This window comes from Doryrhamphus excisus, linkage group LG8 (assembly GCF_037039965.1).
Source record: "Doryrhamphus excisus strain RoL-2023G ecotype Guam linkage group LG8, RoL_Dexc_Guam_v1.1, whole genome shotgun sequence".
NCBI lineage: Eukaryota > Metazoa > Chordata > Actinopteri > Syngnathiformes > Syngnathidae > Doryrhamphus > Doryrhamphus excisus.
Window position 1 is genome coordinate 14,908,899 of NC_136364.1, and position 19,558 is coordinate 14,928,456.

The following is a 19,558-nucleotide window of genomic DNA, read 5'->3' on the forward strand; positions in this document are numbered from 1 at the left end:
CACACACAACCATTAACATATAAGTGAGTGCACATATGATATAATATTAACAGGTTTGTATTTTGTCCACCTTTTAATCATAAAGTTTAATGTAAAAACTGAAACATTTCACTTTGTGTATTTTTGATGAAATGATATGCAAAAAAAGACAACACAATTTTCTTCCTTTAAAAAAATACAATCCAAGCCAATAAAAAACCTGCTGCCCTTTGGACAGCCCTGCGAGAAGCAATACAGTAACACTTCAAATTTTCAGAGTAAGAGCTTCGTTTGACCCTTAATTTTATTTCCAAATATTTCTACTTGTCCTATAAACAGGAGCTTCTGTTGGTTAAAACAGGCATCCTGCGTCAAATTTACGTCATTACAATATTAGGAAGCAAATATGCGTCATGCAATGTAAAGGTGTTTCAGTTGGACATTTGTTTTTGCACTTCACCACTATACTATTTCTCACCATGTTTTTCCACATATATTTCTGACGTAATCTACGTAAATTAACCCCTTAAAAATAGAAACGTGTGAGTGCTTCCAGAACATGGACGTACAGTAAAAAAAACAAACGACGAAATAATAGCCTGTAATGAAATGAACGCCTTTCGGGGCCTTTATTTTGAAGGAAATCAATACCTTTTCCGGGGCGGTACCGTCAACATCAATAAGTCGATGACTGCACAGCTGCGGTACAAGCTATGAAAACAACCATCATATGATCATATCAGGTATCATAACACACCGAATATGTACAATATCAATCGTTTCAATTGCGTGGTACGGTTTTTGTGTGACGGCTGTTGTTTTTTCAAGCTAGCTAACGTCGCATTTGATGTCGGACCTTGTAGATATTACTGAGTAGTACTACGTTTCATGTTTGTAGCCTACTCGTCCAAACAAAGCTACTATTCATTCAATTATCAACTCTGAACGCTTCTTAAACTGTTGTTGAAATGGCAAACTTGGTCCTTTAATCGTATTGAAATTGCTCAGTGAGTTGTCAGCCCAGGGGATATTGCTTGTTTACCTTTCTTCAGCTTCCATTTGTTGCGTGAATGATAACTTCCAGGTACTGAAAGGATGGCGGGAAATGATGATTTGAACAGCGGAGACAGCGAAGGAGACAACTTTAGGTAAGAAACGTCCTTAAAAGGTCATATCAACAACCCTAATATAGCATATTTTTCCTTTGGTGTGAAGTTCGATGAACGCTGATGTCAAACAGAATGTAAACAAATGTGGGTTGATATCCATAAATATTTAGGTGGCCCTCGGTTTACGACATTTTGTAGTTAAAATTTCTATCTTGACTCGCTCAGCGGATGAATACCTGCTGCACGTTGCTTATCACTGTATGGACTCTAGATATATTTTGCCCCCCTTAATAATTAATGATAAAAAACTGTTCTTTTTTCAGGATGTCTGTTTAATTAGGCTTAGACGTAAATCACTTCAAAATGTAGTTTAGTGTCATTTAATAAATGTAATTGCTATCTGGAAAGGGTTTTAGAAAATGGAAAACAAACATTATTCGTTTTGCTTCTTCAGGTACAGGAAATCTTGAGTGTTTACAAGGTACCATGAATTCAGTTCACTCAATTCAGGAGATCTTGGGTGTAAATGTCATGCAGTCAGTTACAAAACCGAGACATTGGACCTGCAAATCTACCAAAGCTTGGTTGCAGATGAAGGGTTGGGAGATTTTGGAGTGGCCATTGCAATCGCCTGACTTAAATCCGGTAGAAAATCTGTGGTGGGACTTGTAGAAGGCAGTTGCAACACGTAAACCTCAAAACGCCAGTGAACTAGACTTCTTTGCCCATGAGGAGTGGGCTACGATTCCTGTAGATTGCTGCAAGAAACTTTGTGTCATGTCTGAAAGACGTTATTATTACCAATGGGTGTTTTACTAAGTACTATGGATGTATGTGACCAAGGGGTTTAATTATTTTGTCAAAGTGGTAAACACAGAAAGGACATTTGTTGGTGATTTCAGTTGCATTTGTAAAATTTACAAGTCATTCTTGGATCTGATTATAAACAAGCTAAATAAAAATAAATAGCAAACTTGGTAAAACACATTATTACAGTGAGGGGGTGAATAATTTTGAACACAACCGTAGGTTCAGAGATCAAATACTTCTTTCAGTCACTCTACTACATATTAATTTATAACCTTTTTTAATGTTTTTTTGTGTTGCCCCCCCCCAAAAAAAATTCTGGACTGTTCATGTTTTTGGAACAGCCCTAACAACCTCAGCAGCGGATCAACGGCTTACTGAGGGATTTGAACTTTAAATGTTAACGCAATGTAATAAAAAGGACTAATTTTCCATTCAGCATTTTGCAATGAGCTTAAACAAAGTTTTTGGCAAACATCGCTGTAGACATAGGAACCAGTTCCCTAATTATGTTGCATGCATTGTATTGTACTTTGACTTTTATGGAAGCTGCTAAACCTCAACGTGCTTATTTACTTCTCTCCTCCCAATTAAGTAGCTTTCAGACACAGATGTGTGGGATTTGTGTGTCTGTCATTTCCACATAGAGTGCTTGTTAGCTTACTAAATACTACAGAATCAGCATCGAAGCATGTTCTCATTGTTACACTTGCAGTGCGGTCAAATCTGCACACTACCAGCAACTGAGTACTATGCTGGAAAAATAGTTGCGGGAAATCGATGACTACACTGTAGAGTTTGGAGTTTTAGTAACTAATACAGTACTATAGTAATTAAGGACTTTCCTGAATGTGACAATATGAACAACACAAGATTTGGAAAGAGAAATATCGATCCACTCACCCCTAGTGAGTACCATAGTACAATATGTGGTACTGTTGTGGTGTGTGGATGTACACATACCGTATGACTGGACACTGTGTGTTTGAAACACTGTGAAAAAGTATTTTTACTCGCTTAATGGATTTCTTTTAATGCCACTGTGGAGTTTTCAGGGTTCCTTTTTAGGCCGGATGGATATAATGCTTTTTCTTCCTCAATATTGCCCCCAGGCTACACTTGGTGACGTGGAATGTGGCCACAGCTGATCCTCCAGCTGACATGAGCTCACTTCTCCATTTGGAGTCTCCAAAGCTTCCAGACATCTATGTCTTTGGGTATGTGGTGTAAGGTGGAGTTGTATTTTTACAGAGTTTTATTATTGTATTGTATTGTAATTTTATTATTTATTTTAAGAGTGTAAAGGTGACTATAGGGGTGTTATTTCATGTCTACAAGGCTCGAATAATGTTGAAAACTGCATTTTGAAGGTTAAGTTTTCTATGCTCCAAATATGTAAATGTTCAATTTATGAATAAGGAATCTTACTTTGTGGAAATTGGGTTATCATGTGTGGTGTGGAACCGGTGAACTGCGATTCACGAGGGATGACTATTGCAAAATTGGAGACAAACAGTTAAACAGTATTTAAAAAAAAAAAACAACTTCCAAATTCCTACATGTATTAATTTCCATTATTTTGCTCATAGATACATAGTATGGAGAATAACAACAATGAAATCAAAACTGTGTTTATGCAAGCCTGCAGGAGGTGTACTCTGGACCTGTGAGATTCCTGTCAGATGTTGTGTTTGATGACCCCTGGAGCCATTTTCTTATGACCACCTTAGCGCCATTGAATTATGTTAAGGTACAACGTGAGCCGTTTTTGTTGAGCTGTACTTTGGCACACATAATCTCTATGTAGTGTTTATGTGCATATCTTTGTGTTTCAGGTGTCCTCTATCAGAATGCAGGGTCTCCTGTTGCTCTTCTTCACCAAACTGGAGCACCTCCCGTTCATCCGGGACATCCAGTCCACATACACGCGCACTGGCGTCTTTGGCTATTGGGTAAAGACAAACAAAGTCAAGTACATCAGAGGTTTTCAAAGTGTGAGGCGAGCCTCCCCTGCAAGACACTAGATATAAATAGGACAACTCCCAGAACTGTATGTAACAGCGCACGGAATCCATGACCCCTCTAACATTCATTAGCATTCATTCATTTTCTACCGCTTATCCTCACAAGGGTCGCGGGGGTGCTGGAGCCTATCCCAGCTGTCTTCGGGCAAGAGGCGGGGTACACCCTGGACTGGTCGCCAGCCAATCACAGGGCACATGTAGACAAACAACCATTCACACTCACATTCATACCTATGGACAATTTGGAGTCGCCAATTAACCTAGCATGTTTTTGGAATGTGGGAGGAAACCGGAGTACCCGGAGAAAACCCACGCATGCACGGGGAGAACATGCAAGCTCCACATAGAGATGGCCGAGGGTGGAATTGAACCCTGGTCTCCTAGCTGTGAGGTCTGCGCGCTAAACACTCGACCGCCGTGCCGCCCCATTCATTAGCATTCAATATCTTTATCTTTATAATGGTTGCGACAGTTGAGCAGCCAGACTTGCTTTTTAGACTTGCTTGCAGACAGCTTTTTAGGATATTAATTTTCACTTTCATGGTGATGCCTTTTCTTTGGCGCACATCCCCTTGGGAGACATAATGAGTTAAATAATGTTTAAGTTTAAATAATGAGATGTTTTGCTTCCGCAGTGTGTCTCAGCAGGTGCACACAGTATTCAAAACTCCAGGCCAGAAACAGAGGGCAACTAAAACAATGACGTGAAATGATGTTATCCTCTGTGTCTCTTAGGGTAACAAAGGAGGTGTATCCATTCGTCTGTCTTTCTACGGCCACATGCTCTGTTTCCTCAACTGTCACTTGGCCGCTCACATGAATAATGTCACCGAGCGAGTGGTTGAGTTTGAGTCTATCACCGCCCAGCAGATTTTCAACTGTGACAAGGCTCAGACAATTCTTGACCACAGGTGAGTGCTTAGACTAAATACGGTCCAACCAACAGAAGACAAAACACTTGTACTCTTGTACCGAGCAAATCTTAACAGTAAAGGATTGTCACGTTCAAGTCAGGTTAGCTGACTCCAGTTAGCCTAACGTTAACCTTTGAGAAGCTGGAGTACCCTGAGAACAGACGTGCTAACAACTACCCTATGGTGCTGCCCTATGACCTATTTTGCTGTGTGTTTAGCCATTCTGTATTGTATTTAGCAGCCTGGACAGAGATGTGTGTACCAGCACTCGTGCTCTTCTGTGGTTGGCATCATCAAAACACGGCAAGAAAATCTTAGAAATTGATCCTGTCTTTCAGAATCAGAATGAGAAATGGTTTATTGCCAGGTATGATGAAACACATACTAGGAATTTGTTTTGGTGAAGTAGGTGCAGACACATCTATTAAAAAAAGAAAGAAAATACAAAATATACAGAATAAACAGTATAAATATATGTACACAGTCTGTTTTTTGTTTATTTCGGAAGTGCAGTCTGATTGTTTTTCTTTGCTCTTTCGTCAAGGTTGGTCTTCTGGTTTGGAGATCTCAACTTTCGAATTGAGGACCACGGTATGCACTTTGTCCGAACGTGCATCAACAATAAAAACTACAGCTTGCTGTGGAGCAAAGACCAGGTTTGACACAGACTTTTATCCATAGGCCAGTGGCTTCACCAACATGGGTATTATTCATCACGGCTGATTCAAGAACATATGCGTAGAAGGTCATGTATTGCTTGTGTGATGTCGTTCTCAGCTGATCATGATGAAGAAAAAGGAGAAGCTGCTCCAAGAGTTTGAGGAAGGCCCTCTAGACTTCCAACCCACGTACAAATTTGACCTGAACACAGACACATATGACAGCAGGTAACCCTTTTGTATTTGTGTTGCACCAGATACAACATCAGCTACTTTTGAGTCACAAAAAGAATGCTTGCATTCTTACAATATTAATACGTATATTTGACCTGCTCCTCTTTTGATGCTTACAGGCTCTACCGGACATGGTTTGCCTTTACGTAAGCGTTCATAACACATTTATTTCCACACTAGCAAAAGTACACCCCTTCTATAACACAGTCAACTGTACTTTGGTGTGGATGTAAATGCTTCTTTTAACATCACGTCTTAACATACATAACTGTACATAACATAACATAGGGTAGTCACAATGGCAGATTTACAGTATGGGTATTCTCACCTTTTAACTAACATAGACATGACAAAAGCAGAACTAACTTCCTAAGTACGTATAATGTCTTGCTGCTTACCACTCTGCACGGAAGGGTGTGTGAAGTGAAACGCTAGTCTTCATTGTCAACATCCTGTGATGACGCAAAGGCACAATCGTGGTGTAAGTTATTTATCATTAGTCTGTTTTTACTTAGGCGATGTGCACCGTTCAAGACTCTTACATAGTTTATGTAGTTTGAAGGCTGTATCATCATCTTAAAAGCAGCCTCCTGCCAACTCCCACAATAACATATTATATATTATATATTGCGTTACCATGGGAGAATGAACTGTGGCAGTAATCCATCCATTTTGTGTACTTCTTATCCTCATTAGGGTCGCGGGGGTATGCTGGAGCCTATCCCAGCTGACTTCAGTCGGGTGCACGCTGGACTGGTCGCCAGCTAACCGCAGGGCACATATAGACATATAAAACAACCATTCAGTGGCAGTCATCCGAAGTGTGCATGTGAATGCACTGACTTTGTCCCCGAGTCGCTCATCAGCACTTGGTGCTTGTAAACCAAAGGCAGGCACATGCATGCTCGTATGTTACATTAAAAACTGATGCAAATATACGAGTTTATGTTGAGGAGAGAAAAAAATATGCTTTTGTATAAGACTGGGACGACAAGCAGTTAGGTTTGCATGCTCATGGCACTAGCCCTGCATGCAAACTACATGGTCTTGAGGCACTTTTTGCAGCTTTGTTTGAACACGGTTTGAACTGGACTGTTTTTTTTTAGTGTCCTAAATGCTGTTGTATAAATGAGTGGCTAAAGTGGAAAAAAGTGGAAAGAAAATGCTTTGATAAGTCTATTTTTTTTCAATTTGGCTGTGTATTTAAGTACTTACTGCATCTTAAAGTTGGTTTACTGTGTCTTTTAATCATAACGTGCTTTTTTTAAAGATATTCTACTTCTATGAAGTATGCTGGAACATGCAAATTTCTCCATGGGGATGAATAAAGTATCTACCTACCTACCTACCTACGTACCTGACAGTATTCATACAAACAACCATATATTTAATATGTAATATGGCTACTTTTTAATTTTTTGTTGATTCCTTGAATTCAATTGTGTTTGTCGCCTTCCTAATTAAACTTCTGGCACTTAAAAGACATTTAAGGCTCAGACATATGCAGTGCACTTGAACGCCTCATCAGTTAGTGTTGGAAAGAAGGAGGCTGATTAAGAGTTATTCTATTCTGTGTGCGTTCTGTCAACAAATAAACAACCCATACACAAAAATAACAAAGACGATTAAAGGATTCCTTGGCCGGACTTTGTCTATGGTGTACCAACTCTAAAAGAACCACTATCCATTCTTTGTTTGGGTACTGTTTGGCTGGACGATAACAGACGCAGGCATGCAAATTTTCAGGAACTTTTACTTCTGGGTAATTTTAGTACCTGGAACTAAAAGGTTCCTGTGGCCTATTGTGTTTTTTGTTTACATAGCAGCGAGGTCCCTGGAGTGTATGTAAACCAAGCTGATGATGCCTGGGAAGCAATGTGCTTTATTGGGCTGTATTAACTTGTAGTACTAAACACATCATCATCCTACCATTCCTTGTACTCACATTTGATGAAAACTTTATTTAAATCTAATGAAACCCTCATCCTCTCTGATCTCTATCTCCCATGATCACCAACCAGCAGTAAAAAGCGCAAACCGGCCTGGACGGACAGAATTCTCTGGCGCCTCAGACCCAAAGCACTGCCTTCTGACAAGCAAGACGAATGCGGCGACATACCAGACACGGATCATGTCAAGGAGCTAGAAGAACCTGAAGAAAAGCTTTTAGAGCTGGACCAGGACTTGTACACCAGCCACATGGAGTACAGCATCAGTGACCACAAACCTGTCACTGGTATCTTTACACTGAAGGTGACTGTATGACTGAATGTAATGGTCCACCTAGAATTATTGTATCTGGAAAAGTGCCATGCAATCTGCTATATGTGCTTTGTAAACAGCAGACCACATAAATAACAAAATTGATAAAACAGCTACTTAAACCATCAAAAGGTTGGCTCAAGCCAGGTTGTATGTTAAGTTTAAATTAAATACTTAAAAAATTTTTTCAAAGTATTCAAATACTTGGTGGGCCGGATGTGGCCCCCGGGCCGTAGTTTGCTCACACCTGATATAGACATACAGTTCCCTTCCGGCTACAGTTTCAATGTTAAATGTTTAAAAAAAGGAATTTGAAAATGCCCGGTGGGCCAGGTAAAACAGGCATCCCACGGTCCGCATTTTGCCAACCCCTGTTGGAAAGGTTATGAGTAGTTATGTAGTCATAATTACAATATGTATTACATGTACTTTAAAAATGGCATTTGTTTAACTGAGTCTGCTTCACGCTTTCTTTTCAGTTGAAGAAAATGTACACGACTCCTGCGGTGCATCTGCTGGCTGAGGGCGAATGGAGTGCAGACATTGACGCCATGCTCCTCTACAGGCCGCTGCAGCCATTCCCTTCCAGTTCGTGGGACTGGATTGGACTTTATAAGGTCGGCTTTACAAGCACCTATGGACAATTTGGAGTTGCCAATTAACCTAGCATGTTTTTGGAATGTGGGAGGAAACCGGAGTACCCGGAGAAAACCCACACATACACGGGGAGAACATGCAAACTGCACACAGAGATGGCAGAGGGTGGGATTGAACTCGGGTCTCCAAGCTGTGAGGTCTGCGCGCTAAGCCTGCTTTATAAGCAGACAACACAAAATGACCAACATCATATTTAACTCATTCAATCCCAGCCATCTTGCAAAAGACATCCCTTGCAGTAACAGCCATTTTTGATGATTTGGACTGATTTTTGAAGGCACACAGAATTCAAGTTCAGAGTTCAAGGGCTATATAAACACGGTGTATACCATAATTAGACTCATCTTTCATCAGAAAAAACATTTGTTTCTACCTCTTTCTGTTCTTTAGAACCTCTTTTTGCCTCTTGTGCAAAAAGAACGTATAAATACAGCATTTATAAATACAGCATCTTTTGGTAGCGAATGAGTTAATATTGTTATGAGGTCTTGAATATGTTAATGTTTCAGGTTGGATTCACCGGCGTGTCAGACTACATCACATACACGTGGGTCAAAGATGACGAAGTGGCCATCGATGAAGAAGTCATCAAGGTAGCAAATGGTGAATGGCATGGGCGGGGGTAAGTGGCATATTGGGGAGTAATTCTTGGCGACCCTGCGTTTGTACGTAGGTGTACATGAGTAAAGAGGAGATCCCAGTTCGGGGAGGAGAGTGTGTGCTGGGCTACTACTGTAACACTTGGCAGTGCATTATTGGAATCAGCCAACCATTCAAGGTGAGTGTGAATGTTATGTAGCATACATACGTGGGGGAAGTAATTATTTGAATCACTGCTGATTTTGTTGAGGTTTACCCTCCCCCTCTTAAAAAAAGACATTAACAGTACCACATTTTAGTTTCTTAATACTCAGTTTTAATGAAAATTGTTGCCTCGGTTTGGGTTATCATCCATAATTGCGTACAAACTAGTCTAGAACTCACGGAATACAGAAGTGGCGACCTTGTGGCTGAATGGATGGGAAGTCAAAAATTCCATTTTGGTAACGAAAGAAGAAATGTTGCAAAAATTGTCAGAATGTTAACAAACAGACATGAGATGACAAACGATGGAAGAAGTTGTTGGCGTGGATCCCCTCCTCTCTCTTCCAGCACCCTATTTTGCAATAATGACTTTCCGATATAAGCGAAATCTATGATTGAACACGGACTCTTGCGGAATCAACATATCCTGAAGAGAAGGAACATTTGTGGGGAAGTGTTTCCCTGGCGGACCACTCAATTGTGGCAGAATCTCGTCACAAACCCTAGTGCGCCCCCTCCCGATGTAAACATGTCAAATGTCAACCTGAAACACTGTCAAAAATCTAGGAAGATTAGCTTAGTTTAGCAGAGCATGCTAGTGAGGCTGCATGCATGTGTTTACAGTGTTTTTCTGTGGTCTTATATGCACAAATAGTGAAAAGTCTTTTACCGCCTTGTGTTTTCTGATGGCCGCTGACACTGTGCAAGTTACAAATAAGGACGAGAGGCACGTTTACTCTTGCTCCCAACTCGTCTTAACCGCCAACTGACATTCTCAACACTCACACACAACACACTTCCTGCCTTCAAAATGAAAGCACTGTTGACCACATACTGTTTAAATGTGTAAAGAAAAGAAGGGTGTCATAAAAAAATATGACATTCATAACGAAATTGTGATTGCATCCGTTTTAACCATAATAAAAATAATAATAATAATAATGATCATCATAATAATAATGGGTTTTCTCCCGGTACTCCGATTTCCTCCCACATTCCAAAAACATGCTAGGTTAATTGGCGACTCCAAATTGTCCATAGGTATGAATGTGAGTGTGAATGGTTGTTTGTCTATATGTGCCCTGTGATTGGCTGGCCGCCAGTCCAGGGTGTACCCCGCCTCTTGCCCGAAGACGGCTGAGATAGGCTCCAGCACCCCCCGCGACCCTTGTGAGGATAAGTGGTAGAAAATGAATGAATGAATAATGATAATAAAAAAATAAAATAATAATAATAATAATAATAATGTCATGCATACGTGAAAAAGGTCAAAAACAAAATGTAAAAAATTTTAAAAAGGACAACTGGTGTAAGTCATATTGCTCTCTTTTCTAGGTCCATGCGTCCAAGGTGGCAATTGAAGAGGGTTTGCATCAAACTGGAGCAACGGACAAGATTCAGGACTGAAGCATCCACTGACAGATTGACGCCTGGTTTTCCACAACCAAACAGCGCTTGTACTATTGCCTTTTCATCATACCGTTGCTGAAAGCTTGCAGTGTGTTCGAGGCGGCACCCTCGTGCTTTGAAAGGCTAGGAATCCACTTCAGCATGTTGCTTGATGAGGTCAGTTCTAGAATGCTGGAGTCGATGATAAGACGGCAGATTTTATGAATGATAACTGCACATTCACCTTCATTTTCATTTTGAAATATCCCTTTTTTCCCGTCACAGTATCGTCACAAACATCCTGCAGTATTAACACCTTAAGTGTCCATGATGTACTGTATTGCCAATGCTGTAATCTTCTTTTAACCCTTTTTATGCATTTTAATTGTTTATCGAGTGTAGAATATGTAAACCCAGTGTTGTGGATGAACTGCTGTTGTTGAAAGAGTCCATTGACTTTTTTTCTTTTCCTCTCAACCAATCTAATTCATTGAAAATTCCATCTGTTCCTGGCGGACTTGAAAACACGTTTATTTTTGACCAATTCTCAAACAACTTCAGCTCTTTTTTTTTTTAGCTTGCTGTCTTGGCAGGTTAAATAAAATAGCACCTTAAAGTCATTTTGAATATTAAGTCTTTATTGGAAATACAAACTGTTACAGTAAAATAGAGAATGCAAACATGTATGCTTAAGTATATATGAGATATGAAATGATTTGTTCTATGTTTGGTTTTAGTAAGTGCCTTTTGAAATGTCAATTGTTTTTTTTTTCTTATTTGATGCAAGTGTTTCGATAAATATGTAATTTATAGTAATCATACCTTTTCATCAAGGTGGTATGATATTGATGGCTTCTGATGGAACATTTGACACTGTTTTTATAATAACAATTTCACCTTTATCTAACCTTTTTTCAGTTTGTTTTGTTTTAGCTTGCTGGAACCCATGTACTGTAGAAACCTGGATGTCATTTCCAAGAAACTGGTTTACTTCCTTATAGCAGTGAAACTATGTTATGTACTGTGACAGAAAGACCAAACATTCTGGCTTTGAAAGTGCAATTATAAAAATTATATATCTATATTTATTTATACGTTGTTTATTCTGTTGTTTTCTGGAATGTAAAAGCGTTTTAATTGTTGGAAGTTTTTTTGTACAGTGTGTGTATATTATGTGTATATAGCCTATATGTTGCTATATGGCCGCGTTACAAAGGTTTGGTGGTCTCCTTGGACGTTTGTTTATCTGTTTCCATAGTAACCACGTGGCCAAGCCATTGCAGTCAGGGAGAGGCAGATCGAAATTGTTGCCCTGTCCCAAGAGGATTATTTCAACGGACGTAAAAAAAGGTATGGAATCATTTCAATGTGTTCTGCTCACACTTGCTGAATAACGTTGTAATGCTTTCAAAAGGCTATTCATGCTAGGCTATCAGCGTTGACTCGTGCTGCGTTCAAATACCCTCGGATGAGCACAAAAAAATGATAACTTGCGTTATCTCTAACTTTATAACACGAGTTTATACATATTGAAGCTGTTGTGCCGTAGTATTTGTGTGGACAAGTCTGTTATTAATATTGACCTTTTTAAGAACAAGTAAACAGTTTAATTTCTTAAAGGCAGCAATTACAGCTCTATAATTGCGAAAACAAGAATACACGTAAGTTGAGCGTCACGAATATGGCAACAGTCGTGTTGGGGGACTGTTAATCGTGACCTCACGATTGAGAATAGTGGGATTAGTCTGGATTTCAGGGTGTGTTTTTTCACTTTTATGTACTTTTCCGACCGGTTGGATGCTAATTCCTGCTTTTCAAACTAACCGGAACGCACCATAGTTGTGACTTTCAATCCGGGTCTGGCATAGCCTAAATTGTGTCGATTCGATACCAAGTACTACTGACTGCAGTTAATCATGAATGTTACATGACCTTCAAGTTATAGTTGACTCTGTTCTATATTTGAGCCAGTATTTATAATTCTGACAAAAACAGACAAAACCCCCAAAATCTGGCTAAAAGAACCATTCAATTATACAAGAAGTTTAGAACTACCATTTCCATTCCGTTTTTATGTTTCTCCGGTCAGTGACCTTTCGGAGAAAGATGTCCACGCAAGGAAGAAAAACCCAGCTGATTGGCGGATCCACTCTGGAGAGCATCGAGGTCATACGGAACCAATCCAAGGTCTTCAGAGGAGAATGCACCAGGCTGATTGAGGAAAGTAACAAAGCCTGCAAACGCCTGCAGGATGACGACAACGAAAAACTGGGTAAAGACTCCCAACATGAGGAAAGTCCCAAGTTCTGGACACAGATGAACTCAGGATGCATTTCTTCTGTCGCGCAGGCCATCGAGTCAGAGACATACAGTTTATGAAGAAGGAGCTTGAGCTGAAGTTGGAAGAGAATATTTTGGAATCGGAAGGGCTTATTGTGCTGCAGGACCGAGTGATGAAAGCTGTGGAGGCCTGCAAGGGGCCTCTTCGAGTCACTGTTCTTTGTATGGATGAAAGGTGAGTTTCTCCAAGGACTATGTGGCCTAGTGTGGCCTATAAAGCGTACGCACCTTCTCTTGACCTCATACGAATCCTACACATTAAAACATGATTAGCTATTGAAACCTAACATCTACATTTTAGCTTTGCAAAATAGTTGTCCACTTCGAATTTTGTGACTTCACTCACAAAAAATATATTAATAAAATAATGGAAACAATATGAATAATTGTAATAATTATTATGTAATATATATACCTATTTATGTATATATTTGAATAAAATATATTAATAAAATCATGCTATTTTGTGGTTGAAATGGTCATTAGTATAAAAAATGCAATTTTGTGACTTAACTCGCAAAAATATATTAATAAAATAATGTGAATAATAAATATATAATATATATATATAAATATACATATTTATATAAATATAATATTAATGAAATAAAATATATAAATAAAATGCTATTTTGTGGTTGAAATGGTCATTAGTATAGAAAATGCAATCTCACATATTTTTTGGCCTAAATGAAGCATTTTCAAGCATAAAAACGGCTAAATGGGTAGACGAGTGGTTAATGCGCAGGCCTCACAGCTAGGAGACCCAAGTTCAATTCCTCCCTCGGCCATCTCTGTGTGGAGTTTGCATGTTCTCCCCGTGCATGCGTGGGTTTTCTCCGGGTACTCCGGTTTCCTCCCACATTCCAAAAACATGCTAGGTTAATTGGCGACTCTAAATTGTCCATAGGTATGAATGTGAGTGTGAATGGTTGTTTGTGAATGAAGACATTCGATATCAACCACCTTTGTAATGTTTTTCACGGAAACATCACAATTTTAGGGCATAAAATCGACACCATATAAACGTATTGAATGGTTGTGTTTCTTTTCAATGTAGCGAGCGACACCGTACGTGAGCGTGCACCATTTTGCACAGTTTTTACCGATCAAATGCCTCAGTAAATGTTGACCTCAACCACCTTTGTAATGTTTCGCGGAAACATCACAATTATAGGACTGTATTGAATGGTTGTGTTTCTTTAGCAGTGTGAGCATACACCATTTTGCACTGTTTTTTAAAATATATTTACCGATCAAATGTCTTAAGTGTTGACCATCGGGCTCCACTGCCCAAGAAAAGTCAATGAGAAGCAAAAAAAAATTAGCTGTGAGCCAAAGATAGCATCCGGAACGCACTTTGGACACCCCCTGGTCTCTATGCTAATACGTATGCTAACATTTCTGCATGATATATTGTCTGCAGAAATAAACGGCACCCGTCTGAGAAGCTGCACGATGAGGTCAGCAGAGAGCTGGTGAAGGAGGGGGAGCTCACCAAAGGCGTCATGTCCCTCCTGCAGCGTGTCGTCATGCAGATCACTGAGCAGATACGGTGAGAGAGCAACTCACCCCGAGATGATCCATGATGTTTATGAACATCTTCATCCATCCATTAGATTGAATCAAGCTTCCAAGTTCGAGATTGAACAAGATCTGAAAGAGAAATACGAGGCTCAGCATTTGGACAACTCCTGTGCCTCGATGACGCCACACTCGCTCAAAAACACGCAAATGTCCAATCCCAAGATGGCCTCCTCCAGGTGAACCACCGTGTTCTTTGTGTATTGTGTAAGGTCTTCACAATGAAAAAGTGCCTTTTCAGTTTTCCAGTGACACTTGTGGAGTGGGAGAGAAGCTCAGACTTCAACATAGCTAAAGCGGAGCAGCAGAAGAGCAACTCCGTGGCTCTGAGGGCCCTGGTGGAGTCTCTTCTCACCCAGACGGCTGCCGACATGCGGAAACAGTTCCAGGCGACATCGGCGGCCTTGCAGCAGAACGTGCACCAAATCAAGGCTGCCAAAAGCCAGATGGAGGAACAGCTCACTAAGGCAAGTCGGAGCGGAAAACCACAAACGACCAGGAATTACCTTTTGGATTCCGAATGATTGGAGTCCTATTTAGATTATTTGGGAGAAGAGAATTCATGGTCCTCGGTTTAAGACGTTCCATGTTAAGACGTTTCTTCACGAATGTGCTTCCATGAAATTAATTGAAACTAGAATTCCATCCAGGGCGGCACGGTGGCCTAGTGGTTAGCGTGCAGACCTCACAGCTAGGAGACCAGGGTTCAATTCCACCCTTGGCCATCTCTGTGTGGAGTTTGCATGTTCTCCCCGTGCATGCGTGGGTTTTCTCCGGGTACTCCGGTTTCCTCCCACATTCCAAAAACATGCTAGGTTAATTGGCGACTCCAAATTGTCCATAGGTACGAATGTGAGTGTGAATGGTTGTTTGTCTATATGTGCCCTGTGATTGGCTGGCGACCAGTCCAGGGTGTACCCCGCCTCTCGCCCGAAGACAGCTGGGATAGGCTCCAGCACACCCGCAACCCTCATGAGGAAAAAGCAGTAGAAAATGAATGAATGAATGAGAATTCCATCCATTCATCCCAGACTTCCCTCTCCAGCTCACAGTTGAGAGACATAGTCTCTCCAATGTGTCTTCCCCGAGGTCTTCTTCCGGTCGGACCAAGTTACCTCATCTGGCTTCTCACAATGTAGAGGAGCAGCGGTTCTACTCCCGAGTTTTTCCCACAAATGACAATACTTCCCATCTCTAAGGAGAAAACTCATTTTCAAACTTTGTGCTGATCCGTATGACGTGCTCCTTCCCTTTTTTAGGTTTTGTCGGAGTTTGCCAGCCAGCAGAAAATCCGAGAAGATCTCCAAGTGGCCATCACAGAGAACGAGCATTTTCTCCGCTTGGCTCAGGCGAGGCTGGATTTGCGTAAGCAAAGGTCTGACAAAGAGCGTTGTCACGATCCAGCTCAATCCCAGCTCCTCGCTGAGGTGGTCCAGCTTACCGATCAAATCAGCAAGTACGATCCCATCAACAAAATGTTTCCCATTTTCTTCCCGATGGCTGTCATTTACGTGTGGATTCCTTGCTCAGGTTGCGTGAGACGGTGGTGGACTCAGAGGAGCAGCAGAGGGCGCTCGTTCGCTGCCAGCTGGAACTGCAACAAAACATTGAGGTGAAGGCCAACCTGCTCTATGTTGATGAGGTCATCTGCAATCAGCACAGGGCACCCACGGTCATCCATAACTTCTAAGCATCTTGGACTGTTTGGGAATTACATTTACTTTTGGAATTACGTCTGCTTTTCATAATTTACATTATTTTCAGCATTATTTTGCAGCTATAAATGCCAGGCTACCATATTTGTCTTTATTAATAGCTTCATCGTTCCTTTCGTGGGGCTGCACCCGAGTTCAATTCCACCCTCGGCCATCTCTGTGTGGAGTTTGCATGTTCTCCGGGTACTCCGGCTTCCTCCCACATTCCAAAAACATGCTAGGTTAATTGGCGACTCCAAATTGTCCATAGGTATGAATGTGAGTGTGAATGGTTGTTTGTCTATATGTGCCCTGTGATTGGCTGGCCACCAGTCCAGGGTGTACCCCGCCTCTCGCCCAAAGGCAGCTGAGATAGGCTCCAGCACCCCCGCAACCCTTGTGAGGAAAAGCGGTTGAAAATGAATGAATGAATTAACTATGTTCTTCGTCATCAAAATTCAACCAGAACTGGGCTCATTGGACCAAGTGGGGGGGGTGTAAGCTACCGTTGATGCACTACAATACTGACGGGGGATGTCATACAACTTTATGTCAAAAAAATCCAAATTGTGTCTGTAACGACATCCTACAGTCGGTGAAACTCTACCTTCTTTTTAAAGATGGCCATCACCTTTACCCTTAGCTTCTTTAGCAAGGCAGTGCTCATCTTGAAGGGGGTTTTGCACTCCTTTTTATGATGGAAAATTATTTCTGAAGGCAGGTCATCATGCTCTGCTTCATTCCGTGTGTTTTTTTGCACACTGTGGGCCAGGGGTGGGTTAAAATTGTGGATAAATATCACATCAAATCACAAGAGTAATGTGGACACAGAGTTTCACAAAGATGCATTTGAGGTTAAAGCGAGAGCATCCTTTTTCAGCATATTGTGATGACAAGTTTGGCCAACAGAGGCCGCTGTTGTTCAACAAAAGCTATATCAGATGATAGCAGGCTGGCTACCCAAGAAGTTGGCAAGCATCTGTAATGATCTTTTGGTGTGGTTAGAACCCTGACGTGCTACACGCTTATGTCTACCGAGGCACTGATTTCAGATTATTTCAATTCATGACTTGATGATGAATAACTCTCACATTAAAGACATTACACAGGCTGTCGCAAGTCGTGGTTTTATAATATTGCCAAGAACATGCAGAAATGAGAATATGCCATGCAACTCACCCAGTTTGTGAGAGATTATGGGCTTAGAGCAGGGGTGGGCAACCCGCAGCCTGTGGGCCACATTAGGTAACCTCCCCACAGCACCATGTGGGCATACAAAGAAATATCTATGAGGAGTATCCATGTATAAAAAAAACCCCAAAACAGTCATATATTACCGCCGCAAGGCATGCTGGGTAGCTTATGGTACACTTTCTCCCAACATGTAGCTGTGTTTCTCGCACAAAGCTAACCTTGACCCTAACAGAAGATCAGTTTATAACCCAGATCCGTTGACAAATACACTATGAATATTTATTTTGTTATTATTATTATTATTATTATTATTAGTTGTTTTCATGTCAGCCCCCTCCCCCTGATTGCATGTCATTGCTTTAGAAAAATGTCTGAGTCAGACGTCGTCCATCACTCAGCAGCCTGCATGTCGTTTGACACGTGTGGGTGACAACATTTCTGTCCATGTTTCGATGTCTTTACATGTTGTCGTTGTGTACTTCGGAGATGCAGCTCATTAGAATAAATCATGTTTAATAGGAAACATGGTGGAAGAAACAAACTATTTCAAAAAGAGATGCAATAGAAATTGAACAATGCTTTATTATGCTGTATTTTGCAGCACAGGAAGTGTCAGGTGTTCTGCAAATGACCTGTCATGTGTTTTCCATTAAGTCTTTGTAGGTAAACAGCACTCAAACTATCAACCGCATCCACCGATACGTCATGAATCCAATTAAGTGTACAAAATAATAGTTTTTGGCAACCTCAGTAATCTCATGTTAAATCATATGAGCATAAAACATAAATAAGAAGGTACTAGTGCTATTGGCTGTATACAAATATTTTTATTAGTCCATTCCTGGTTAAATGTTACATTTTGCTCCTACATGACCGCTTCATCATTAATAGTTTTTTTTTTTAGTTTTTTCACCATGTCCCCCGAGGGACCTGTGTATGTGCAGTAATCCCTTGATTCGGTAGTTCCAGACTCGACTGTCATGAGTGAATTGCTGTCAAGTCAGATTTTCTTATTTACGAATCAAATATTTTCACAGCATAGAAAATCTGTTTCCAACCTTCTGAATGCAGGTATTAACATTATTAGAGTCCTCTAGACATTAAATAACACCCCTATAGTCAACTTTCCACTCGTATTACCCAATATGCTGGACATAATTTGAGAAAATAAGACATATTAGACTTGAATAAGACAATAGGACTCACATGTTAGCAGTGGGAGAGTTATTTGTTTCCTGTTCTGGGCAGTACTGTAGTAGCTATTATTACATAAAAAAAATATTAGAAACGCGAATTAGCAAAAAGACTACTGTTTTCCAACATTCACTATCTTTTTTTTTTCCTGAAAAATTAATTCAAGTGTTATGAAAAGTGTCACATTGCATGCAATTGTATTACTCATATTTTACTGAGCCGTCAGGACCCTTTCCAAGTCCACGATAAAGCCAGCCCTTCTCAAATAGTGCCTGATAGAGATCCACCAGCAGGTTTAGGTGTACGTGATACAGGGATGGATCATTGCGGGGGATCAAGACAGTCAGCACACACCCTGCTAACACACTGATAATGACCCCCACCCACACAGGGATTTGTTTGTATTTATTCAAACACTGAACGGCGACCACAGATAGTAAAACAATAGCGGCTACATGTGAGCTAGCAGCTGTACAGTCGGGTTTTATGTAGCAGTTGTTAGAACTTTGGGTCGATTGAAGGGAACATGCTGTCTCATCAAAATCTCATTAAATAATAACACTGTACAAATGCACAAGTCTCCATCCACACTCGCTTTAGTATATACGTATACTTGAGTATTTTCTTACAGTGGAACTCGCTTAAGTCGACAATTCTATATAGATCAAAAACAAAGCCAAAAATGAAAAATCGCCATAAAAAGTATATATCATA

General features: G+C 40.5%; 2 protein-coding genes across 7 annotated transcripts; both read left to right on the forward strand.

The window, feature by feature from the left end:
- The first annotated feature begins 621 nt into the window (after nt 1–621).
- inpp5ka (inositol polyphosphate-5-phosphatase Ka) lies at nt 622–11,458 on the forward strand. Of its 6 annotated transcripts, none has more exons than XM_058080453.2 (14): nt 622–722; nt 1,064–1,127; nt 3,008–3,112; nt 3,537–3,645; nt 3,731–3,847; nt 4,655–4,830; nt 5,378–5,489; nt 5,611–5,720; nt 5,846–5,872; nt 7,748–7,979; nt 8,468–8,605; nt 9,155–9,238; nt 9,319–9,423; nt 10,785–11,458. In XM_058080453.2, exons 1-14 carry the CDS (start codon nt 710–712, stop codon nt 10,854–10,856), a joined length of 1,464 nt encoding a protein of 487 aa, XP_057936436.2. In that variant the 5' UTR covers nt 622–709; the 3' UTR covers nt 10,857–11,458. The 6 variants fall into 6 exon arrangements, with proteins under 6 accessions (XP_057936436.2, XP_057936437.2, XP_057936439.2 ...); XM_058080454.2 differs by having other exon boundaries at nt 7,751–7,979; XM_058080455.2 differs by having other exon boundaries at nt 643–722; nt 1,032–1,127.
- Nucleotides 10,913–17,567, forward strand: tekt1 (tektin 1). Its single transcript, XM_058080458.2, has 9 exons — nt 10,913–11,015; nt 12,097–12,188; nt 12,928–13,110; nt 13,188–13,353; nt 14,605–14,733; nt 14,798–14,941; nt 15,004–15,229; nt 16,022–16,218; nt 16,293–17,567. Exons 1-9 carry the CDS (start codon nt 11,011–11,013, stop codon nt 16,450–16,452), a joined length of 1,302 nt encoding a protein of 433 aa, XP_057936441.2. The 5' UTR covers nt 10,913–11,010; the 3' UTR covers nt 16,453–17,567.
- The last annotated feature ends 1,991 nt before the right edge of the window (nt 17,568–19,558 follow it).

Bases quoted from the DNA above. Each gene is read 5' to 3' on its own strand.
- tekt1 (XM_058080458.2), top strand. The intron at 12,189-12,927 runs GTATGGAATCAT...TTCTCCGGTCAG, and splicing joins TTCAACGGACGTAAAAAAAG to TGACCTTTCGGAGAAAGATG. The intron at 14,942-15,003 runs GTGAACCACCGT...GTGCCTTTTCAG, and splicing joins CCCAAGATGGCCTCCTCCAG to TTTTCCAGTGACACTTGTGG.
- inpp5ka (XM_058080453.2), top strand. The intron at 1,128-3,007 runs GTAAGAAACGTC...TATTGCCCCCAG, and splicing joins AGCGAAGGAGACAACTTTAG to GCTACACTTGGTGACGTGGA. The intron at 9,424-10,784 runs GTGAGTGTGAAT...TCTCTTTTCTAG, and splicing joins GAATCAGCCAACCATTCAAG to GTCCATGCGTCCAAGGTGGC.